Genomic DNA, 26,207 nt, shown 5'->3' with positions numbered 1-26,207 from the left:
TTAAGTTTTGCCATAATCATGTCTTTTTCCATAATCAGGTAGCTGAACAACATTGGTAAAAAATGTATACATTATATATATTTCTATTAATCATTTTCGGCCTTTCGGCATTCGGTTTTCGGCCAACTGTTTCCTATTTTCGGTATCGGTTTCGGCCAAGAATTTCCCATTCGGTGCACCCCTAATATTTGCCAACACATGTTCTACGCCACTACATACTTACATTTAAATGTGTGCTGCGTCGGTTCAGCCATTCTCCGCAAGGGTTTTTGAAATTGGTCCGTGCGCAAAGCATTGTGGGGATTTTAAGGACGCGAAGTCCACCCATGTGCAGCCTAGACATTTCCAGTAGTTAATCGATCGCGGATGGCGTCGTGCTCGCGGGCGGATAACACGTTTTTAAACCTAAATGGGTCGCGAAATATACTTTGGCGGACGTTAATATATCTTGGCGGCCCGCCCAAGTAAAGTCTAAGTGTGGGAAACCCTGTACTCACCTTGTGGTAAACCCGCAAGAGAGAAAGCATTTCAGCTCCACACTGTTTCAGAAATAATGCTTGATGTAGTTTGGAACATGATATGGCGTTTAATCACGGCAGCGTTTAGCTGAGTTTCTGCTTCCTTCTCTTCACAGAGCTCACTGCTTGCATGTGGACGCTTCAAAGGGGCGTGGCCAGAAGCAGCTCCAAGGGGGTGTGGCCAGCATCCGCTCCTACGGGGCGTGGCCAGCAGCAGCTCGGATACATTTAAAGGGCCAGACCCAGAATCAGCACTTTAGTAACAGGGCTGAAATAGAGAGGTATGAGGCATGCTCCAATGGGTGATTTTGAGCAAAACACTTCAGGGACATGTTTTGTATAGATTTGGCCCTATAATATATTGTTCAAATATAGCATAATAGGTGAGCTTTACCACCCTTCCTTCAGACTATACAGACAAAACATTACCTCTTATATTCTTTTTAACTCTAAAGGCACCTTGCCCATTTCCTTTCGCCCCCCTACTGCAATCCAACTGACCATCTGCGAACTTCAACTTTATTTGGAGCTTTTCTTCATATCTGTAAGTTTAATGACTGCATTTTGCACAGTTGCAACAGAGTAAAACAATTCCAGGGAGCGGTCATGTTTGCTTAAAAATACAGAATCCCCCCCCGGCCCTGTGAGTCCCACAGAGACTTCAAAATCCTCCTCAGCACTATTTACTGCTTTTGAAGTGTCTCTGCTTACAGTATAGGTCCGGTGTTCTCTTTACTCAAGGGTTGTTGTGCTGACATACTGCTGCTGTAGAACTAAGCTAGGATTATATGTCCATGTTTATGTATACGTTTCTTTATATTTTGTATTAGCTAATAATGTGAATATGTAAAGTAACTAATACAAAAATGTAGTAGAGTAAAAAATACAATATTGGCTTCCAAAATGTAGTAGAAGTACAAGTATCCCAAAATCGCACTTAAAAATACATATTTTAAGTCTTTTAACAAAAAGAAAATTGTTATTTTGTTTAATACGTAGTAATATGTAAGTCTAGTCTCCTCACTTTATCTGCATTATACTTCTGCTGCTGTAAAGAGTTGTGTTGCGGGACAAATAAAGAAATACTGATTATGATACTGAAGTACAGTACTTGAGTAAATGTACTTAAATGTAATTCATTGTTGATAACATCCTATATAGTGCTTTGAGTACTCAGTCTTTACTCATCGATCAACCCAGGTTGACTGTTTATACTTTCTTCAAGGACTGTAACACCCAGACAGGATTCTGTCACGGGGTGATGCATTGTTCTCATATTGTTTTGGTTTACTCCCTGAACACAACAGGGTGGGGGGGCCTCTGAGGAGCTCATTGCACAAAATAAAGTTAGGACCCCTGAGTTCAGTCATGTCCAGCATCTTCTCCTGCTGTATGTGGGTTGAGGGGGTCAGCAGCAGTTATTACCTCATTATGTCCCCTCCCCCCTCCACCCAGCACTGGCCGTCTCTTCTGAAGGCTTTTGTGTAAACACAGCTGCCTTGTTGACTTTAAAGCCTTTCCTTTGAACCACCCCCTGAGATATTGGAGTGTATGCCCCCCTCCCATCCTGCTCAGTAAGGACACTCAGTATGTATACTCCTCAGAACAAAAGGCAGCCGTTAAAGCTGAATCAGGCAGAGAGGTAACAGGAGCTGCTGGAGCTCAGGTGCTACAAGTCACACACCGATTCAGCATCAACAAACGAGATAGCAGTTTACACTGTGTGTTCTTCACTGAGAGCGAACTGCTACCTGCACACACACACGGCTCTTCAGAGGAGTCAGAGTGTGGTGACACTTTCACTCAGAAGAGACCAAAGCTGGCTGGAAGCTCATCAAGAAACTTAATGACAGTCACCTGCTCTTATGTGTCATAAAAGGTAAAATCAGCTCATCAAAGAGACATCTTTACTCATATAAGTATTGGTCTCCATGCAAATAGCTTGTTTTATGTTATGTAGTACAACTATACCTACAATGGAGGAGAATTGAATTGTATTCATGATGGTACATCAAGCATTTAAGATAGCATTTACAAATAAAATGTAAACAGGAATATGCTAGTAAGTGATGATCAATTCATTCTTGATTCTAAGGATTTATGTGATAAGGTGTCACACTGGCTCACAGTTCCAGTTCATCCCAAAGGTGTTGCATTGTGTTCAAATCATCACTCTGTATGGGCCAGGCAAGTTCTTCTACACTCAGTGGGACACTGTCAGCACACTGCCCAATTTACAAAAGGTTAAAGTTGTACTTAGAATACAAGAACACAAATATATATGTTCAGATTTGAACAATTTAAAACATACTTATTGCAGTTTGTGTTCTCAAAACTCAATGGTAAAGGTATTTAAAGTAACATAGTAAGTTTCTTTTTCTCTGTTCATCCTCCCATCATACACAAATAGTGACAAAAACATTAGAGCATACCTAGCAAACTACTCTAACATAACCCAAAACGGAAATCTGTTTTCTCTTTATCGTAGTGTTATAACTTACAAAGAGAACAATAAACAGTTATAAAGCTCTAAGCTGCACATTTTAAAGATACAATATTGTTGTTAAAGTCGCACTCTGTATTGAGCTATTAACAGATGCTTTTTGTAAAGTATTGTATTCACATTTTTCATAATGTTCACAGAAGTAATTCTAACATTGAACAAATATTTCACAACATGCACCATATCATTGCAGACGTTTATTCAGATCCATTCGTTCTGTTTCTATTGTTTTCCTGAACTGGCCCTTTAACAGTAACAAGTGAATGAGAACACAGGATGATGACATCACCGAGTCATTTGAATGTAATGCTGCGAGAAATTGATGCAGAGTGGCAGAAGTGTGCTAGCCATCCACAGAAATCATGTCTGATTGTAAGTCTTATTAATGAATAACATCCCAGGAAGCCAGAGGCATTAAGCAGATTATGGGGGCAGAGAGCGCCAAAGGCTCGCATTACCAGATCCCAGCACTCAGCGTCTGGCAGCAGGGAAATGTGCTTATTGGAGTTAAAAAACAAACCCTAATTTGACGGTATCCTGTATTCTCATATTTGGTTTGGCCGGGGCCCAGGTGACTGATGTGGCAGCAGACCTGAGAGGGAGGGTGTGTGTTGTGTTGATGGTCTACTTCACTCCATAATCAGGTGTGTGTGTGTGTGTGTGTGTGTGTGTCTCAGTTGGTATGTCTTCCTCTAGTGTGTCTACACGTGTGTTTTTCAAGGTCTTGCTACTGTGTCAGATTACCTGGCTGGTTAAGAATGGCTCCCAGTTTGTGTTTTGGCAGATTCTCTTGCCGCGCTGAAAAGGCAGACGGCTCCATCTATAAAATTCAAATCAGTTCCAGAAAAGAAATGCTGATGTGGGGAAAGAAAAATATATATCTATTTCATTTGGAGTTGGGTCTGCAGCTCTGCATGCACACTGCAGACAGCACTTCCTTTGCCGAGTGATTTTTTATTCAGACTCTGCAACACAGAGACATTTGGGACAACAGACACTTCCTCTGCAGCAGGTATGAAGCTGCTGTGTGGCTGCTTGTAAATCATGCCCAGAGATTTCCCACTGCATCATCTTTTATTATTGTTTGTATTTTTCCAGCTAAAGCACCTTTTTCGGAAATAGAGATTAGTAGCAGGATTACAGTGTTACAATACATTTTGAAATAAAGATCGATATATAATATATATATATATATATATGAATATCTTAAGTGCTTTGACAAAAACTCCATAAAAAAATGTAATCTGTGGAAGCCGTACTGTAAAAAGCACCAACAATCATCTGAAGCTGCACTGATCGAGAAGAGAAGATGTCTGTGCCGTACAGGTGATGCAGAAAAAGCCCTGCCAAGAGCATGTCATGTCATTTGTAGAGCGTCAGGCTGTGTTCTCTGCTCTTCCTCCATCAGCTGCCGGAGCACAAATCCTCTCTCAATCTGTTCAGGTACTCTGTAGAGCTCAGTACTGTATGATGGCAGGTAGAAATGCGAACTTGGATCTTATTTGATCATTATAGCTAGCATTCCTACCTCAATGATATCTATGTATAGTGAGTTATTATAATAATGTAATAGCAACTGTAATATCTTAAAGGGGCCCTATAATGCTTTTGGGGGTTTTCCCTTTCCTGCAGTGAGGTTTTAGTGCATGTAAACTGCAAAGGCTAAAATCCCTGTGTTCCCTCCAGAGGGAGTTTCTCTCCCACACACTCCCCCCTTCAAGAAACGGCCCCAATACTCCTTTGTTTATTTATGTACGAAATAGCATCACTATGTAACACTCACGCTAGGCCTGTCACGATAATTAATTTTGTTGGACGATAAATTTTTCTGGAAATTATTGCGATAAACGATAATATTGTCGGCACCGTTTTAAGACATAATGATAGTATATAATAATAATTCAAGTAAATCCTTTCAAACATAACTTTTTATTGAACATTCAACATTGCAAATGAAATGTGAAATAATATTAAAATATATAAATTATATATAATAAATAAAACAAATTAATTAAATTATAATAAATTAATTAAATCACACAACCAAAACAATAAATTAAATAGTCAGGCTGGAAAACAGAGCTCTCTCTCTCTCATATATATATATATATATATATATATATATATATATATATATATATATATATATATATATATATATATATATATATATATATATATATATATATATATATATATAAATATGAGAACACATTATCTCACAAGCAAAAAAAACCTCCTTAAAACAACAGTCAAGTGTACAGTCCACTGTCAAAGACCCAGATGCCTCAACAGGCCATATCCAAATCTGTTTTTCTAAGTTTTCGAGCAAGGAACACCAACATGTTTGCATTGTCGGGCGGGGGCTCTCCATCTCCAGCTGCCGTGTTTGCTCCCAGCTGGGAAAACGGAATGGGGTGGTTGTGTTTTAGGTGGTTTAAAATGCGTGGTATTGCCTGCTTTTGTCGCTACCTTTTTTAAACCAATGCGACACACCGCCCGGCTAATTCAAGTCCGTAGGTTCGCCTCGTTGATTTGGTTTGAATCCAAAATACTGCCACACCGGAGAATCGAGATGTGTAGTTAGGTTTTGTAACCAATTCCATTTCACTTTAAATTCCCCGCGAGTAAGTCACACGTTGTCTCCCGCTTGTCGCTATGTTATTAATTTGGCTGCTACGCTGCTGCACGTGCACGCGGAGTGTCCTGACCTGGCTGTGTGTCAGCCCCGCCCCTCACAGCGCGCCTGGCAGCCACAGCGCTCCAGGCTAAAATGCTGGTCACATCTTTATGTAAACGGCAATTTATCGAGCTCAGAAAAGTTATCGAGTCCATTTTTATTTATCGTACGATAAGTCAATTTATCGATTATCGCGACAGGCCTAACTCACGCTCTTATAGGCTAGCGCTCCAACACATTGTACCTGATGGGCGGGACATCTCTAAACGGTTGACTAATCACCAATCACTCAGTGGATGGCTGCACACCACCTGAAGCTCAATCTAAACAAGACTGAACGGCTCTTCATCCCAGGTAAGGACTCTCCCATCTACGACCTGTCCATCAACATGAGCAGCTCTGTTGTTTCTCGGCTCAGACTGTGAGGAACCTGGGCGTGACCGTGGACGACCAGCTGAACTTCACTGTTAACATCGCTGCTACAACCTGCAGTTACACTCTCTAAAACCTCTAGAGGATATGCAGGTCTTGGTCCAGGCTCTAGTCATCTGATACCTGGACTACTGCAACTCTCTCCCAGTTGGTCTACCTGCCAATGTAACAGGCCCCGCTATGCAGGGCGCGATGACAGACAGTATTCCTGCAAAACAGGAGAAATGATGAACAACAAAATCCTTAGCTGCTCGTTTGGCGGGTCTTGCCAGAATGGCAAGCCAACGGCAGCACCGTCTCCACATCAGTCCGTTTACGGCAGGCGCAAATCACAACAAACCCCTTTACGGCAGTGTTACCCTGCCATCTACTGCCCCCTGCTGTCCATTGTTAAACAGGTTTCTAAAATGATATTAAATATAAACATAACATTGTGATCACACACTTTGTATGGGTCACACCAACAACATCTGATCTCTGCAGCTAGTTCAGAATATGAAGGGCCGTGTAGGCCAACATTTAAACTCACCTCGCACACACACTACTGAAAACATCTGGCCTTGCACACCACTAAAATACTCTCACATTCACTACTGAACACCTCGCATACACACTACTGAAAATTAACCTCACACACCAACACACTCTCACTCCATAATCGTCCAGGAGCGACGTTTGGTCAGGGTCCCGTGGCGTGCAGTTGTGACGCTCCTAGCAAATAGCTTTCAACTGATTGCAATGTATTCCCATCTGCGGCGGGATTTGACGCTCATGGAAGCACGGCATTGTAATGAAACGGAAGTACCAAACTGCGAGAGGTCTCTCTGCTAGCTCTGTTAGCCCCGTTAGCTTAATTAGCTCCAGGCTGCTACAGGCTCTCAGCTGATACAGCAACCCAGTCTCAAGGCATTTCGTGTTATAGTCACGACATTTAATCTATTGATTCGTGTTCACCAACACGATTTTCCCCTTTTTTTCGTGTCACACAGAACAATTTTAAAAGCAATGTATTTCTATTGGTAGTATGTTTCGTGCCTGCAGCACGTCTTTTTGTCCGTTCGGGTCTTGGAAGACCGGAAGCTGTGGGGTTCATAAAAACATGTTCTTACTCAATATCAAGCCACGATTATTATTTTTATTTTAAATCGTATAATGTCGATATATATATGTAATATGTATAATGTAATTAACACCATAACCCTACATGCATTGCGGCTAAAACATCCAATCAGCGAGCTTAAACCATAGCAGAGGATCTTGGGTAATCAGTTCAGTGGCTGTGTATTGCAATGATGATCTAAATGTCCCTTATAGGCCTACGTGTGTTTCCGGTTATTTTTATTTTGAAATTCAGTTCCTGAAGGATGCCAAAAAAGCCAGAGATTATGGAATCAAACAAATAAATAAAAGCAAGGATAATTGTGTGTTATTGATGAGTAAATAACAGTGTGTTATTTAGAAAAGAATAACAAATTAGAAGGAAAAAAAGATTTAAAAAAATACAGATTTCAGTATTCTGAGGCTCTGAGCCCCATTTCTTTTCCTCACAGATGACAAAAAAAGTCCGACATCATACGATTTAAAATAAAAACAATAATCGTGGCTTGATATTGAGTAAAAACATGTTTTTATGAACCCCACAGCTTCCGGTCTTCCAAGATCCGAACGGACAAAAAGACGTGCTGCGGGCACGAAACATACTACAAATCAGTGGTTTCGTTAGACTTTTTCGTTGTCCGTCATTTTGACTGACAGGATCGTAAAATTTCCGTCATAATCCATTATTACCCGTCATTTTATTTTTCATGTTTTAATGATGAGATGAGACATATTTAATATTTATGTTTGGGTACTGAGCAGCAGATGTTCATTCATTCATTTTTTTTTAATGATTCATACAGAACTTTTAAGGGCATGGAGAAAAAAACACACCGACTGTGTGGTCACTTCTCATGTCAACACGAACAAGAATGATTTATTTTTTCCCTGCACTGACAGCACAGCAGAGGGGGGCAGAGGCCGCTAAAAAAAACAGGAAAATATTAACAATGCCATCGTTTTAAATTAGACAATTACAATCAAAATATGAACAAAACATTTACAAGAACAACTCAATTGACCTGCTGTAACCTAGCCTGAACGCTGATATCTTCATCGTCGTGCATCCTCGGACGAATCCGTTACTCACCTTAGCTTCTCTACAGATGTTGCAGAACATTTTGCCATCTTCCCTCCTCAGCCACTTTAACTCTTGCTCCCACTGAACCGGTACTCCTGCTTGAACTCCTTGCCACTTGCTTGCCCCTCTGCCGCTGGCTGAACATTATCAGTTTTAGTCTCACTGGCTTGTCCTTCATCCTCCACCGCATCAATCCCTCTTTTTTCACCTCGTTTTTCCACACATCACAATTACTGGGCTTATTAAAAAAGCTTCGGACGATCAGCTGCCGTGACATTTTGCGATTGCTAAAGCCGGTTCAACAACGAGGTAATCAACGAGGTAAAAAACAAGACTAGACAATAGCTACTTAATATACACACACTCACCACCAACTGGACAGGGGTGTGAATGACTAAATAATAGTTACAGACTACAGTAGAGTACAGTAGATCGCCCTCAGTCTACCTGGCCACTAAGGATGTAATATAATGTGGGCCGCTGGTGGACATTTTGGCGCTGTTCCGAGTTGTGTTCTAATCTGTCAAGATGACGGAATGCTTTCAGATTTTTCCGTCATTGTTAGAAAAAATCCGTCATTGACGGAAAATATTTGGTTAACCTCTTAAGCCCGAGGGTCCCCCCAGTGGACCCCTCCAACCGTTTTTTTTACGAGACTATGTCTCAGGGCTTCTTAACATTTATGAAACTATTAATGTTCCATACCCTTTTAATGATAAGAAACTCAGCTAACTGACAATATGAACCATTTTTAGCTAAAAGAAACACAAGAGTAATACCAAGCCTTTGAATTAGCATGGAGCGAAAAAATGCTAACTAATGCTAATGGTCTTTTGCACAGCACTCACGGTAGCAATGCCCTTATTACTTATCGTCACTGCACAAACAAGATATCCGATTAAAGCTGAGACTCCACAGATTCCACACATGTAATGTCATCACTGTCGACCCCGAATTCGGGAGCTATCAGCCAGAAAAGAGAAAATAAACAACATCCGGTTTCAAAAATATTACAATAATTACGTCTTACCTTTTTTGATTTGTGATCAAAAGTTGTGTTCAACGGAATAAAAAAACGCCGCTCAAGGTTAATCCAATGTCTTTGTGTCACGTAGACATTTTTACTGATAATCCACCATCATATTTATGGCAAAATACTGGGTATAAAGTTTCGCCGTCCAGGCTTGTACTTTCAAATGTGCTTTGTTTGCTTATTACGTCCGCAATGGTAATGTTTACGTGGATTTGGGAACTGCCCATCGATTCTATTGGATGTAATAGTTAAGAAAAAGGTGTAAATTACCCAAATCGACCAATGGGTTCCAGAGATATGGTCCTGCGTAAAGTATAAAGAATGAGAGCCAGCGTAAACACTTTACGCAGCAGACTTTACTTATAAGTAGTTCCTTACTACGTAAGGAAGCAGGAATTGCAGGACCCAGAGCGCACGGAGCACAGAGCGGACAGCAGATAACGGAATTGCAGTTTTATTGCTTATAGATTATCAGAACATTTCAAAGGGGACACAGCCACATTGGATATTAACCTATGGATTCACTACATCATCGTTGTTATCGTTTTAATGCCATTGAAGACCAGTTTAGACCAGACAAAGACGAAGGTAAACCATGTTAACATTGTGTAGCTACCTAGCGCCACTTGTTTTGATGTACATTTTTGTTGATAACATCGCGAGTTTGTATTTTTCAGTGTTGAGGTGGGCACCGTTAGATTCTGTGTCCTTACGATCATAAACGATGTGTTGGATGTGCATCTAGGATAAGTAATGAGGGAGCTAGGAGTGATATTCGGTGCAGTAATAGGTTAGCATTTTTCGCTCGGGGCTAATCCAGAGGCTCACTGTTAGCATTGTGGGGCCTAAGAGGATAACAGAGTATGATTTTTTTATTTTTTCACAACAGTTGTATTTGGATGGAATGAATACCTATAGTGATAATTCAAAATAGTGAAAAAGGTCAAATGGAACTAATGGTTCCCAAATTACCCAGAGGTTGTTTTGCATCAATCTTGATACAGGGTACTTATTATATGTTATAGTTTGGATTCCTAAAGCTTTTAGTCTACTAACCCATCATTCAAGGGTGGTTTTCACTATAAGTAATGGGGCTTTTTTAGGCGGACATTAGAATTTACATGTTTTTACTATGTTCCATCTGAATTTACTTTAAAATAAAAAACATCTATATTGATTCTGACACTTCTACATCCAACTCACAGATGTAACCTTGATTTGAGAGAAAAGATTATTGATTTACCCCTTTTAGAAGTGAAGATATAGTCTTTGCTGTGTTAGTGGCATTTTCGAGCCTCAAACCTGAAAAACAGGCTCAGGGCTTAAGAGGTTAATGTGACCTTTGCTACCAATAGAAATACATTGCTTTTAAAATCGTTCTGTGTGACACGAAAAAAAGGGGAACATCGTGTTGGTGAACACAAATCAATAGATTAAATGTTGTGACTATAACACAAAATTCTGTGAGACTGGGTTGGATACAGAGAACACAACTTGAACTCGGACGTGTTTGTTGTGTTGATGCCTGGTGGAGTATTCTTCATTGAAATATCGCACTTATGTTATGGGTCTGAGGTTCAAACCGACCGTCCATGAATGCAGTTTTTTCGTAAGTGAAAGTCAAGCACTTTATTTCTTACTGGTCTTTTTATTCAGCTAACGAGCGAGACAAAGCTACATCTGTGCTAACGATGCTATCCGTAGCATACAAGTTAAAACATAATAGAGAAGTGTAAAACATTAAGAAGGATTCTCTGTGAGGTTGGTAAAATTAGGTCATGCTTGTACATTAGTTAGTTTGCTAGTTAGGTAACTGTATTCATTGTTATTGTTAATTTAAAATAGCTATGCTCGACGATGCAGACAGCTAGCGTCACATTAGTGTTGAAGAGCTGAGTACTGTATGAGATTAACTTCACTATAAGATCTTTGTATCTGAAAAATATGAATCTCACATTTCGAGATGGTTCCAGGTATAAGGTTAACGTAGATATTGCAATATGGTTTGTTGAGCCGGAGTTGATTGTTGAAGCTTACTGCTTAACGTTCATCATATTAAACGAACGAACCCAAACCTTGTTGTTTTTATTAATATTATTACCAATACTTACTAAGCATTTTATTATCATTACACTGGAGAAACCGACTTATTGTGGCAGCAGAACGTGAACATGTAACTTAATGCCTGCATTTAAGGACGAAAAATAGCTCAGTCAATGCTTTAGGGACAAGGAAATTATTTATTTAAATATTAGATATGACGTTATGTGTGCTTCTGTGACAATTAAGCTTTTTCATTGCATTACATTTGTAAAAGATGTTTGTCTTTTACCCGTACGTGTGTGTTACAAATGAATGTGAATATGGCATAGGACAAATATTTAAATTGTTTTCTCTCAGGTGTAACAACCTCATCTGTTTGTTTAAATGTTCCAGGTGGTGCAGACAGACCAGAGGATGCTGACCACGAGAGACAGACCGGGATTCCTGAACTTCAGCATGGAGTGAAATGTACAAAGACTCCTTTCATACTGTGCAAAGAATCAAGACACGTTCTGGTTTAAATAGATAAAATAGATAAAGTAACAACTATAATACACTGATATACATGCCATTAAACATGACTAAATACTGACATCAGGGAAGTTGACTGTTCCTTCCTTGCAAAAAATTACATTTCGATTTTACCAAGCAACATGATTTTTTTTGTCAGCTTTCACATTTCAATGTAGTTAAGGCAATTATTAATTTACATTGTGAGAATTGATACCATTTGTCTCTACATATTGTCTGTAAAACATGGTAAAGGTGGTTCTTGCAGTGAGACAGCCGAACTGCATGATTCTACATTTACACTAAGTTCAGTCAGACAACTCACGTGTATCTTAATATGTTTATTAGAAGCATATAGTTTGAGTTTGGCGTCTAGGCTCGGGCATCATCACTCCACAGATTTACAAAGAACATTGAGTGATGATTAGATAACTATCCCCCGAGCCTACAGGTGGAAGCTGGGGTGGAGCTGGGGTGGTGGTGGGGCAGGCAAGCAGCAGCAACATGAAACACAGCAGCAGGAACATGAACGCAGCAATAGCAAGTGAACACAGCATTGCAGCAGCAGCATAGCGAGGCAGAGGCAGGAAGACCTGGCAGCTTAAATAGAGCGGCATGTTTAGGAGAATGTGTTTGGTTGGTTGTAAGAGGGACAAGGCGCGTCACGTGTTAATGTATCATTGGTGCTCAAGTTGACTGCCTGAACTAGCTCGCAGGCTTCGCCCCATTTCTGATAACAGTTGAATATTATTTAATAATAACATATATTTTAATGTTGATTAACTGCAGACTGTTCATTCATAATCTGATCATCTTTGTTGTACAAAGTGATGAATTTAAAAAACATATATTATTTCTACAGCCGCTTAATAAACAAACACACCTCTTTCATAAATAACACACTTGCTCTGCAATAATGTCATATGTTTGATGTTTCTTGTCATTTCTGTTAGGAAAGGACATACCTGAAGGACCAGTGTTGGGACTAACGCGTTACTGTAACACAACTACTTTTTGCGGTAACTAATATCGTTACTACATTAAGTAACGCCGTTATAGTTACTGTGATTTAAATGGATGCGTTACTGCGTTACATTATGTGATGGAACTGAACCGAATCTCCCTGCGGATGTAACTTACAGGCGAATACAGTGATGTCCTCTCACAGTACCATGGAAAAGTGAAAGTGACCAGAGAGGAGTGATGATTGGTTAACGCGGGGTAAAATTTCAGGGTAAGCCAATCAGAGACAGAGTTGGGCGGGTCTTGCCTTATGGGGAAAATACACACACACGAACACTTGCTAATGCTAACACACACACACACGGCAACGCTCACCACCACCAGCACACACACACACACACACACACAATAGTAGATGCAAGTATCAACGAGAGCAGCAGTGCATTTGCAATTTGGAGATATAACCACTACTAACGCGTTGTCAACACTGACTACAAGTGCACTAATTAGAACTTGATTGTTGAGGCTACAATAAAGATGCCTGTCAAAATGTCTAAACATATCTTTTGTGTTTTATTGTTGCACGATAATTGCTACAATGATGGGGAGTTGTCTTTTCTCTTACTGTGCCACAGAACAACTTGTATTTTTATTGTTATTATTTTGAAAGTAAAGTAAAGTGACTTGTTACTAGTTACTTTCATAATTTAGTAACCAATAAAGTAACTAGTTACTTTTTGGAGAGCAGTAACTATAACTATTACTAGTTACTTTTTAAAAGTAACTTGCCCAACACTGTGAAGGACACAACTGCCTCACTCTTTTCTCAGAGGGGCCAGATCAGGCCTGGTCCTCCTCCATCAGGGCACGTCCTCCTCCCAGCGAAAGACCTCTCCACCTCAGTCCTCTCCAGCCAAACCAACAGACAGGACATCCGTCACACGGAGGTTTCTCCTAAAGTCTCTGCAGCTCTCTGGCCACCACGCTGTCTCAATCGATCCACACTGTGAAAAATGAGTTTTTTATTCATTTTCCTTTACTGTGAGTAAACTAGAGTTAAAGTTGGATAGAAAACATGAATTGATATGACACTGATGAAAGCTTTACACTTTTGACAGAGCTTATGTTAAGAAGTTGATGCAATAAATAGTTGATTTTGTCTTTTAATTGTTTAAAGTAGATAGAACTGGTAGTTAAGAGTTTTAATACAGTCTGGTTGCGGAGGAGGCACACAGGTAAGAGTGCTAACTAGCTACCATCACATGTAACTAAGCTTGACTTGAATTTATTAAAAGTATAATTAAGTAACAGCAAAAAATCAATGGCTAAAATCATGCGAAAATGGGAATATTTGCTGGATCCACTGTTGAATTTACCACTATTGTATATTTTAGAAACCTGAAGGCATTTATTTGTATGCAAATATTATCCAAAAAACTCAATACCTTAGATTATTATTGAAAGTTTTGCTGAATAGTTTCATGTTCACTTACCTTAAGCAACGTAAAACGTGCAGACCGGGAGCAACAGATGTAGGTTAGCCGGCTAGCTGGAATACATAGGTTAGTCTTATATTTACTTACTGTTTACTAACTAATGCTAACATAACTGTTGGCTAGAAGTACACAGCTTAATTAACCATATTTAACAGGCCATCGTCCTCTCAGCCTGAAATATCAATCACTTCGATAAATGGTAAAGCAAAAAAGGAAAGGTTCTGGCTCAATTTTGATTTAGTTAGCTTGTTAGCTTATTGCAGCTGTGCATGTTGCTCGTGGGTTGATAGGCCACCTCACGAGCTGCGCCAGGTGATGTAAACAAGAACACCTCCATAGACCAGACCGTCTCAGTTTGTAGACTGCTCGGTCCAGGCTCCAGCCTACGGCTGCGGTGCTGTTTCTCTATAAATCCATGCTGAATTGGACCTTCTGTTTCATTCTTCTTCTTTAATGGCGACTTCCAAACAGAGTAGACGAGCATTATCGCCACCTACAGTATCACTGCAGCATTGCTCTTTGTTACTTCCGTTTCATTACAATGACTTCCGTTACAGCAAGAATCCCCCTCACACACTCATAGGTGAAACACATGCACATTCCCTACTGTTAGAAATTTAAATCAATGTTGATATGGCGTAATTTGAATTAAATACACTATTTGATTTAAATCAGTTTTAATCTGAAAAACCGGAAGTTCTCACTATTAGCTTAACACTTTTATTCTGAAAATGCGTCACTTCCGGTTAGCATTTAGCATCTGGCGGAATCATACGATTTCAAACCTTGAACCAAGGTGAAATTACATGTGATGTTGTACACTGAGCACACTGGGATTAGCACTCATTTATTGACGCTGAATAATGTGTAGCAGGGAATGTTTAAATAACCACAGACGCCAGAATGATGCAATTTAGCTACAGAAAAAGGCAGGAATTGCATTGGACCCGCCCCCCGACCACGCCGGCCAATAGGAGAAGACCTCAGATGACAACAGGAAGAGCAAGCCAAGAATTGAGCTCTTCTACCCCCTGACCTGTACTGACCGGTCGTTGGATGTGGAGAGCGCCTCCACTCGCACATTTCATTTTGTACACCACCGCATCTTTTGTGTAATTAAATGCTGTTAACTTTTATAAGCTTCCCTTGACTCTTTTCAGTCTCTCCTGCCTTCAGGGTTCTAGAATTGCTTTCAATTTGGCGTCCCTGGGTGGACCTGAAGCAGGATAGAGCTGAGTAGAGGGGAAGGCTGCAAGCTAACTAGTATCACACCAGGCTGCACAAAGGAAGGACAGGCTACAGACTCACTGCTGGAGTTTTTGGCTGGGCCTAAACGAAAGGTGAGACAGTTACCTGTTCAATTCAAAAACTGTATAGTTAAATAACTTACATTAGGTGCAGGCGTTGGTAGTGATCTGTAGATTGATCTGTGGTGATAATGTGGTGATTGCGAGTGGTGTGGAGATTGTATATAGTGTTTCTATTCATCTCTGTTGTATCTTCGGCACCGCCCGATTAATGTGAATATTACATAGTATTAAGACCTTCTGGGGAGGTACCAGACTTGATCTGGTTTACACTGGACTGGGTCCATTCATGTTAGTCTATATGTTTGATGTGTTAAATCGGCGTAGTCTGGTTTAATAAAGTATATTGTGTGGAGTTTTTAAGCCGAAAAGTATATTTTTGTGCGATGTTCTAAGCCGAAACGATTGTGTACAAGATTGGTATGAGATCAGCTTTTAAGGTCAGCATCTATAGAATTTAGAGCTAAGATAAATGTAGATTGTGTTGTTTTGTATTGTCAAGCAGTGTGGTTTTAATCTGCACATGTTGAGTGTTCCCCTTCCCCCAGTCACATGAGGTTTATGCTATACTGCTAAGCTAGTTAGCTAGCCAGTTGGCATTACTAGATGATGAAGTAGTTTGAGTGAAGATACAACTGGTAATTACTGATTAAATACACAGGGATGGTGTAGATCAGGGGTCTCAAACTCAAATTACCTGGGGGCCACTGGAGGGGGAGCCTGGCTGAGGTTGGGCCACAAGTACTCAAGTATTTCTTAAAAAGGGTGTTTAGTATTAAAAAAAAAAAAAAAAACGGTTCCAATTTTCTCAATATTTATTAACAGTTCATCAACAGTTCAACAACATTCTCAAAGTGCATAAACAGAACATAAATAAATTCCTCTGAAAAAAAAAATATATATATATTTTTTTAATTTAACCTTTTAGAAAACAACTGTTCCAACCTTCACAGTATTTATTATTACATAACAGTTCCTCAACAGACATTTATTATTATTATTAAATTTGTATTGCACTGTCAACAATCTCAAAGTGCATGAACAGTAATTATAAACATAAATTCCTCTGAAAAAAAAATTAATTTTAATTTTACCTTTTTTACCCAGGGAAGTAAGAACAAGTCTCTTTTTTAAAGTGAACAATGAACAGTTCTTCAGAACATAGGACTCTCTTGTCTACTTTTTGCAGCCAGAGACCTGACAGCGCTTCCTCTCACACAGCTGAGCCACATTTGGCTTGAGGGAAGAGGCGGTTGAAACTCTCAGTATGGCTTGAAGATGTGCATCTGTAAGTCTGCTCCTGTGCTTGGACTTGTTGAAGTTCATGGTGGAGAAGAGCTTTTCACATAGATATGTGCTCCCAAAAAGGCACATGGTCCTCTTGAACATCCTGGACAGCTCAGGGAAGGTGGCGGGCAATTCTCTCATAAACTGTCCAAGCTTCTCTTCATTCCCATTCACATCCCTGAACTTGGCTTTGAGATCAGAACTGCACTGTAGGTCAATGAGCTCCATTTGAAGCACAGGGGGAGCATCTTCCACATCAAAGGAAAAGGGGTTGGCAAAAATCTGAAAGATGGACTTGTGTGTTTTAAAGTCTGCAAACCTGTGATTAAACTCCTCCTGTAGCTTCACAATGGCTTCAACATACTCCTCACAACTGAATGGTGTACCTTTGTCTGCAAGTGCCTTGCATGCTGGGAAGTGGCAGAGGTTTTTCTGAGAGACCTGGGTTTTCCATAAGACCAGTTTTGTGGAGAACGCTTTCACATTATCATAGGCAGCGCTGACCAGCTGGCCTGGGCCCTGTAGCTTCTTGTTGAGCACATTCAGCTCATGTGTGATATCGACCAGAAAAGCGAAGTCCATGAGCCACTTTGGGTCACTTAGCTCAGGAACCTCCATCCCATCCTGCTCCATGAAGGCTTTCACTTCATTCCTTAACTCAAAGAACCGCTTTAGCATGTTCCCTCTGCTGAGCCAGCGTACCTGAAATCAAATTAAATTAAATTAATTGTCTTCATACACTAACAGGTAAGAAAGAGAAGGAAAAGAAAAAGAAAGAATAACCTAACAGAAAAAGAACACTTAACGAGAAGAGTGTGTGTGTGTGTGTGTGTGTGTGTGTGTGTGTGTGTGTGTGTGTGTGTGTGTGTGTGTGTGTGTGTGTGTGTGTGTGTGTGTGTGTGTGTGTGTGTGTGTGGAGCAGAGGAAAAAGTGAGAGCTGTCAGATAAGTTTGTGTTATGTTGTTGTAGTTACGTCGGGTCGGACGCTACAATATCAATAACAACGTGTGTTTAACATCAACGTCGGACGTGAAATAGCCACGGAGCGAAGCCAGTTTCCTTTCGGCCCCGTTAACCGATTGTGCCAGATGAGCCAGAGCGCGCACCTCTGCGCCACCTCTCGCGGTGCGCGATTTGTGTTTATTCATCTTCACAGAGCGCAAGAGAGATTAACACACACATTGACACAGGCTACACATAGCCACAGACACACAGCTGAGGGTCCGAGGCGCTTGCTGACCGGGCGGCAAGGAGAAATGCGCATCTGGTGGTGCCCCCCCTTGTGTGCGCGTGTGTGTGTGCGTGAGTGTGTGTGTGTGTGTGAGTGTGTGAGTCTGAGACAGACAGAGGGGGGACAGAGAGAGGGGGGGAGAGGGGGGGGCAGAGAATATAAGAAATATTAACAGACCGAGAGAAGGTATACGTAAACAAGGAATATTTACCTCTGTGAAGTACAGAACATCTTCGTACGCTGACTCGATCTCCTCCAGAAAAGCCCGGAACTGACGGTGCTTTAAGCCCTTAGATCTGAGTCGATTTATGACCTTCACCACAACAGACATCACGTGTTTAAACTTTAGGCATTTGCAGGCTAGGGCCTGCTGGTGGATGATGCAGTGCAGAGCGATTGCCTCCTCCACACCCTCCTCTTCCAATTTTTTTTGCACAAGTGCAACAAGTCCATTCTTCCTCCCTGTCATTGAAGGCGCTCCGTCTGTAGTTATCCCAGCCAACCTTTTCCATGACAGACCAGCATCCGAGAGGGCATCACACAGCTGGCGGAATATCTCCTGCGCAGTGGTTTGGCCACACATAGGGATAACCCTGAGTAATTCCTCCGTTACATGAAACTTATCATCTACACCACGGACGTATATGGCCAGTTGGGCAGTGTCAGTGGTGTCTGTGCTCTCATCCAGGGCCACTGAGTAAGCACGGAAGTCTTTGACTTTGTCACGTAGCTGGCCATAAATGTTACCTGACAGCTCGGTAACACGCTCTGCCACTGTGTTAGGTGACAGGCTGATGCTGGCAAACTGAGCTCTCTTTTCGGGGCAGACAATACTCGCAGCCTGCAACATACACTCCTTAATAAACTCGCCTTCTGTAAAAGGCTTTCCTGCCCTAGCGATCATCTCGCTCAGTGTGTAGCTGGCCTTTACTGCTTTATCAGCCTCGTCGGTTGGTTTCCTAAAGAGAGTTTGTTGCCAGGTGAAACATTTCTTTAGGTCTGTGACTCGCTTCTCCCTCTCATCTCCCCGGTATTTCGCATACTCCTCGGCATGCCTCGTTAAGTAGTGGCGTCTGATGTTGTATTCTTTGACAACGGCAACTTTTTCAGCACATACAAGGCAGGTAGGGGTTCCCCTGTGCTCAACAAATAAATATTCTAACTCCCACCTTTCATGAAATTGTCTGTGGTCATCGTCGACCTTTCTTTTCCCAGTGGGTTTTGAGAGGGACATGATGTGATGAATGAGGACCGCTACGCTTCCACTTGGTGTCACTCCGTTGCTTGCTGCGTTTCCTAGCAACCCGGCTGGCTGCCTGCTATGGTAGCCCATGTGGGCCAAAGCGCGTTTGGTAAAGACACGCGGGCCACATTAACATTACATACTGATGTCCACTCGGGGGCCACAAAATGTCGGCCGGCGGGCCACAAGTGGCCCGCAGGCCTTGACTTTGAGACCTCTGGTGTAGATGAACGTTGAGAGAAGATTGAGTTGTTTTGTTTTTCATGCTTTTCAAAGAAAGTCATTTGAACTTTATTATTTTGGGGAAATAAACAGGAAGTAGGTTTATGAACCGGAAGTAGTAGTTGATACATTTGAGAGGAGTTCAAAAATAAAACAGCTCCCCTAGCGGACATAATAAGTATTACAGTTAATACATTCTTCACCACACAGATAAAGATTACAGGAGGTTTCTTTGAATTGAAGTATTGTAGTTGACTCATTTTATGACATTTGCATAATTTCATAAACTTGAGCATACACTGTACACGGTTTATTTGGATTTGCACCATATTCCTATTTTCATATTACTAAGGCAACTCCTGTTCATTTGTATTTCTTTATTCAGATTTTAAAATTTGCATAATTTCAAAATGTTAATTTAATTTGTCTAATTTTGATTTTGATTTTCCAATTTCAGTTTTACAACATTTTAATTTATTTGAAAAAAAACAACAAAAAAAACAACAACCAGATTTTAAAGTTAAGTTCAGGTGACATAGGATATCTTTGTAAAGAATACAAAGGTACTATTCAGAGGATTAGTTTTTCATCTTTGATAACTTAATAATATTATCCAAGTACTTAAACATGTCGCCAAAAGACACCAAGTTGAGACCAGTCGCAGAGCCAGGCTCAACTGCAGATATCAAGGAAAGGGTAAAAATCAGATCAGATGCTTTAACAGTTTCAAGTAAAAGACAGAGGACATGGAACCAAATGGAGAAACTGTTAGAACAGTGGCAAACGAGAGGATTGATTCCAGCAGATGATCAGCCTGGACCAACGGAAGCCCATAGAAAAGCTGTAGTTGAACATGAGAATGCTGAATACCTACAACAGGAAAAAGCATGGATCAAAGCCGGACAACCCTCTTGGTATGGACCTGAAAACATTGCTATGAACAGAGCTGAAAAAAGAAAAGCTATGGTTGCAAGTCTGGTATTCCATCTGGAAGATGCCAGCCAAGGATTGACAAAGAGCTTACATGTGGTAGAACTGAGCAGAAGAATTGAAGAGGAGACCAACAGAAGAATGGAAGAACTCTGCAGAAGAGAGGAAGAATCCAACAGAAGAATGGAAGCAGAACTCTGCAGAAGAGAGGAAGAATCCAACAGAAGAATGGAAGCAGAACTCTGCAGAAGAGAGGAAGAATCCAACAGAAGAATGGAAGAACTCGGCAGAAGAATGGAAGCAGAACTCTGCAGAAGAGAGGAAGAATCCAACAGAAGAATGGAAGCAGAACTCTGCAGAAGAGAGGAAGAATCCAACAGAAGAATGGAAGAACTCGGCAGAAGAATGGAAGCAGAACTCTGCAGAAGAGAGGAAGAATCCAACAGAAGAATGGAAGCAGAACTCTGCAGAAGAGAGGAAGAATCCAACAGAAGAATGGAAGAACTCGGCAGAATAATGGAAAAGGAACTCAACAGAAGAATGGAAGAGCAGCTCAACAGAGGAATGGAAGAGAGACGAAAAGCAGATGAAGCACATAATGACATTATTGAAGAGAGACGAAAGGCAGTTGAAGCCCATAATGACATTATTGCCAAAAGACAAAGGGAGGAAGATAAATACCAACAACTTCTGGCGGAAAGACGACAAGAAGATGTAAGATTTCAGGACATGAAGGCAGATAGACAACAGAGAGAAAGGAGAGAACAAGAAGAACAAAGAACTCAAAGAAAACGCAGAACAAACTACTCTCCTGACTATTCCGAAGGACAGGGAGGTGAAGATGACGCCTGCGGTACAGTCTGAAACCAGTAGACACTCCCCATACCATGAACAGTCACAGCAACAACGCGGTTTTGCATCTCCTCCTGAGAATAATAGTAGTGACGAAAATGAGCAACATTACCCTGGGAAATGCCCCAAAACGAGAAGAACCAAGAAAACTAAAAGATCCAAGACCGGTGCACATACCTCCATGCCATTGATAGCGGCTGGAAGAGGAGGATTTCAATACCAATCATGGACTCACAGGGACATGGAAGCATTAGTGGCAAAACTACCTCCACTCACGAAAGGAGGTCAGAAGTGGGTGACTGATCTGGAGAGATACACAGCCCAAGACCACCTGTGCTTGGGAGACATGAGGGCCCTGCTCGGACGGATTGAAGGACGACTGGAAGCAAGAGCAGTAGATTCCGAGGCCAATTGCACGCACGACCCAGATGACACTTCATTCAACTACATCAGGTCGAATTATTGGGCTGCTATTCGTCACATCTACCCGACAACACGCAGTTTACATGCCCTCACCGGCCTGAGTAAAGGCATGGAGGAAAACATGCATGCCTTCCTGAAGAGATGCGAAGGAGTGTGGGAGGACTGTACTGGAGAACGACATGACGTTTCGCCAGCTGTCACAATAGTGTGGAAGGACGCGGTCATTAAAGCCCTTCCCCAATCAGTGCAGGCACGCCTTAGAGATGTGGTGGGGTTAGAAGCTAAAATCCCAGAAGAATGGAGACTACATCTCATTCACCATGACATCAAATGCCAGGAAATAACAAAGGAAGATGATGAAGAAACAAAGAAACTGGAAAAAATACTTTTGAAGATGCAGGTGGCTGAGAAAGATACTGAAGCTAATCAGATGGCCATACTAGCAGAGAAGGCAGGGTGGACACCTCCAACAGTTCAAACTCAGGAAGAACCAGAGAATCAAATGCAGAACCAACAAAGCGGAGGAGGAAGTGTATGTCCACAAAACCAAGTTCAGCAGATACCTGTGTATCTTCCTACGCAAGTACAGCCACAAGCACAGCAGTATCTTCAACAGCAGACACCTGTGTATCTTCCTACGCAAGTACAGCCACAAGCACCGCAGTATCTTCCCACACAATTCCAGCAACAGCAAATACCTGTGTATCTTCCTACACAAGTACAGCCGCCAGCTCAGGTATACACTCCCATACAGCATCAACAAAAGGGACAATGGAGAGGAAAGCAACGCTCAAGAGGAAGAAGAGATAGCGGCTGCTTCATATGTGGTGATTGTAGACATTTGGCCAGAGATTGCCCCACTCAGCAATATCCACCACAAGGTATCACCTCACAATACAGAGGAGAACCAATGTTAGATATGAGAACAATTGAGGCGGAAGCATATGCCAGGGCCATGACGAATATTTCTGTTGGACCAGGGGATTGGGTAAATGTAAAAATCCACAAGATGAAGTTGTTGCAACCTGTATGGAGTGGACCGTGGGAAGTTGTAGAACGCACTGCAGATGCACTCCGGATCAAAGTTAAAAAAGGAACATGTTGGCACCCACTTACAGTGTGTAGCCGCACCGCTACATTTGCAGAAACGGCACGGCAGTTAGAACTGATTTTGGAAAACTGGTTCAAAACAATAAGGAATCGAACATTTTTACAACGACAGCACCAGGAGATGAGTAAACTCAAGAATCCGTAGAGTGTAAATACATAGAGAAAAACACATTTTTATACTCGAACTGTTTGCACATCATAGACAAGGGATTTAGACAATATAAATAAATGTTCACTAAAAGTAATAAGTATAATGGAAAGTAGACATAGGCCTACACTTGAGTCAAATTTCATTACTGTAATCTGATTAGTGTGCTCTGCAGGGTTACTATTGTTCTAAGTAACAGTGGGATTTAAAATATGGAGATGTTCTTTCTTAGTGTGTGAAATATGTGAATTTATAGGAGAAAATGGTTTCCTGAAAGAGTCAGGTTGGGTAAATATGTAGCAATGCATGAAACAATTTTTAGAGGGAGTATTTGTAATATCATTAGTAGACATTCATTGTGTTGTTTAGATGGCATTTAACAACTAAGACAGATAGTATGATTAGAAAGGGACAGAGTGGAAAGGGTTCGATTTATTTAACCTCAGTGTGCTAGATTTCTTATAGATAATGCGTCCCGAGACCTGGACTCCCCCTCTGAGTCAGAAAGGCTACGACCCCGTCCCGCCAAGTAGACAAAAGACCTAACCCAACAGGAGACTCCTCCTTCTCCATCAAACAGACAGAGAACCAGAGCTGAAACAACAACAACAACAGAACTGCAGCCAGAACTATCTCCACCTGAGGCATCCAGAACCAAACGGCGTGCTGACATACAGAGATACTCTCATCAGTCCCTCAGACCGGGCATGAAGTTCCAAGCTGAGCCACGAGATTTGGCAAGAGCAAAGTGTGAAACTTGAGAGCAGAATCCGCCCTCCATATAAACAGCAAAGAGACTGTAAAGGAGGAGATGACATATAAAAAGCAGTGCAAGAACAGTGGCATGATGTGGGCTGCAGATGTAACTGGGCCAAAGGCTGCCTAAAAGAGTTACAGCGGATGGATTCAAGAGCTGATGGACTGAAGAGAAGACAGAATCAGAGGAGTTGGCATGGTCGATTAGAAGTGAGGAGGCCGGGGTCACGGCTTGAGACAACCAGAGGAGGAGAAAAGGAGAACGGGAATGAGTGAGTTTACACATAAACACACTTATTCACAAACGCACATAAAAGAGACCACATTTAAATAACTTGAATTCACTTGATAAATACGTAAAGACAAACAGATTTATTAACCATGAATTAATCAATCATGTTAACAAATTATTCTTTTAGAGATTTTTATTCACGTGTGATCTCATTTGTTACAATATTGATCACCATTAAAAGGATAGTTTTAGGAACCACTCTATAAGACACATCTGTATTTGTATGGATCATGTTAAAGGAAGAGCTCGTGCCAAGCCAAATATAGTATTCCAATCTGAAGTGTTGATTTCTCCATTGTAGCATACTTATTACCATAGGAGGGCTTTCAGATGGAAATATAAAATCCTTGATAAAGGAGGGAGTAATTGTTACATGTTCGGACACCCAAGGTTCCACACACTGCTAAAGAGTTTAACGTTGTTTTTTAAGTGGACCAGAATTGAAGATAGATGAGCTATGAAATACATAGCAGAGCTACACAGATCCTAGTAATGGTTTGACTCAAGATAATAGTTATGTACACAAGTTTCTGAATTAGATCTATTAGACATTGTAATACTAATTAGGTGTAAATGAATTGCAGTAGTAGTAGTACTATAAGGAAGTGAGTTTTGTACCAAGTTTCAGGAAAGATGGGAGGCAGAAGTCCAAAAGGAAAGTTAGAACCATCTTGAAAATCATAGTTGAAATCATGAATGAATAAGGAATGGCGCTCCACATATGACATATTTTTGTAGATAAAGGCAACCCGCCTATGCTGAAATACCTCTGAAAAGACTCTGCAGAGCACGACATGGCCAAAAGACTGAGACCAAATTACCTTTGACCCTGACTGACAGTGTGACAAAAGCACTGTCAATGACTGACCCTGAGGTCAGTCACCAAACCAAACCTGACTTGACAACCAGATAGTGTGAGTGTGAATGAATGCCGGCATGTGATCAGTGTAACTGCATGATTCTAAAACAATAACTAACCAAGCATGTTTTTGGACTAACATATTATTTTGGAGCTCCAAGGGAAACGAGAGGTTTCCTAAAAATTCCATAAAAAGGGGAAACCGGACATGTGACCCGTTTCTAATCTACTTGATGATATTTGATTCCCACAGGAGTTGGCGGTTTGCAAATGTAAAACTCAATCTAAAATCTGAAGATTCTGTTTCTTTTGGGCCTGAAAGACGGAGAGAAACACTTATTTTCACTGAAGTGTTTACTGTGGAAATAATAATAATGGATCTAAAATTGTAAACAATGTTCATTATGTCCCTAACCAATATTTACCTGAAAGTGTTTTCCCCCTCCCCATTACAGGATTTTGTTACACATGAGTTCATGTGTAAATAGGGGGGAGTGTGTGTATAATGTATAATGTCAACATGTAAATGTAAAATTCACAATTTAAATGTTTTCTTTAAGGATTGAAAGAAACTTTCCGCCCCAACCCAGATGTTCAAACTGAGCATTGAAGATAGTTTTAGGATTAACCTGCTCCATATCTAGGGATAATATACTGTTTGGTGAATGTTGACATGTTTCTAATATTGATTGAGTTATAACCGGTAACACAGATGCAGAATCAGTGGCCAAGGGGCTACTGTGAGAGATCTAATTCCAGAATGGAATACCGAAGAAGTTGACCTGTGATAATGAAACAATTTTGTAATATTTCAACAGATATTAAAGTACCTGAGGTTTGAAATGTAGAAAGAACATATTACAGTTAAGCTGAAACATAGTAATGTAATGAGACAATTTAATTTTGACAACATCTTGTAACTAGCCTGTTAAAAGAAGTAAAGGCCATAGACTTTATTGTTTAGGTTATTATTATCATTATGGGGATATACATTTAATTTAAATTCATAATAGAAAGACATTTGATGACAGTATGTTGGATTTCTGTATTCATTTTTCAGCTTGATAATAGATGGGTAGAAGCAGTATTGCCAGGTGCAATCGATGGGATTTCTGCACACGATCCAAGCAGAGAATGACGTACCTTACAGGACAGACACACTCAGGAAATCATTCACTCTGACATCATCA

General features: G+C 40.8%; 2 protein-coding genes and 1 long non-coding RNA gene across 3 annotated transcripts in view; 1 reads left to right on the top strand and 2 right to left on the bottom strand.

Annotated features, from left to right (window-relative positions):
- The first annotated feature begins 15,050 nt into the window (after nucleotides 1-15,050).
- Nucleotides 15,051-26,207, top strand: part of LOC307015980 (general transcription factor II-I repeat domain-containing protein 2A-like) — a 576,621-nt gene continuing 565,464 nt past the window's right edge. Inside the window, exon 1 of the mRNA XM_079645007.1 lies at nucleotides 15,051-15,697. The gene's annotated coding sequence lies outside the window, so the exon portion shown is untranslated. The remainder of the gene's footprint in view (nucleotides 15,698-26,207) is intronic.
- LOC307015979 (general transcription factor II-I repeat domain-containing protein 2-like) lies at nucleotides 16,774-19,627 on the bottom strand. The gene is made up of 2 exons (XM_079645005.1): nucleotides 18,394-19,627; nucleotides 16,774-17,653 (listed from the first exon to the last, which is right to left on the bottom strand). Exons 1-2 carry the CDS (start codon nucleotides 19,513-19,515, stop codon nucleotides 16,841-16,843), a joined length of 1,935 nt encoding a protein of 644 aa, XP_079501131.1. The 5' UTR covers nucleotides 19,516-19,627; the 3' UTR covers nucleotides 16,774-16,840.
- On the bottom strand, nucleotides 22,254-25,903 carry LOC307016685. The gene is made up of 2 exons (XR_013801873.1): nucleotides 22,476-25,903; nucleotides 22,254-22,415 (listed from the first exon to the last, which is right to left on the bottom strand). It is a non-coding gene; the product is annotated as an uncharacterized lncRNA (long non-coding RNA).

This window comes from Notothenia rossii (assembly GCF_949606895.1).
Source record: "Notothenia rossii genome assembly, chromosome: 8".
Classification (NCBI taxonomy): domain Eukaryota; kingdom Metazoa; phylum Chordata; class Actinopteri; order Perciformes; family Nototheniidae; genus Notothenia; species Notothenia rossii.
The sequence above is the reverse complement of the archived record's forward strand: the minus strand, read 5'-3'. Positions and strand labels throughout refer to the sequence as shown.

Bases quoted from the DNA above. Each gene is read 5' to 3' on its own strand.
- LOC307015979 (XM_079645005.1), bottom strand. From the start codon at position 19,515: ATGGGCTACCATAGCAGGCAGCCAGCCGGGTTGCTAGGAAACGCAGCA. The intron at 17,654-18,393 runs GTAAATATTCCT...ATTTGATTTCAG, and splicing joins ATGTTCTGTACTTCACAGAG to GTACGCTGGCTCAGCAGAGG.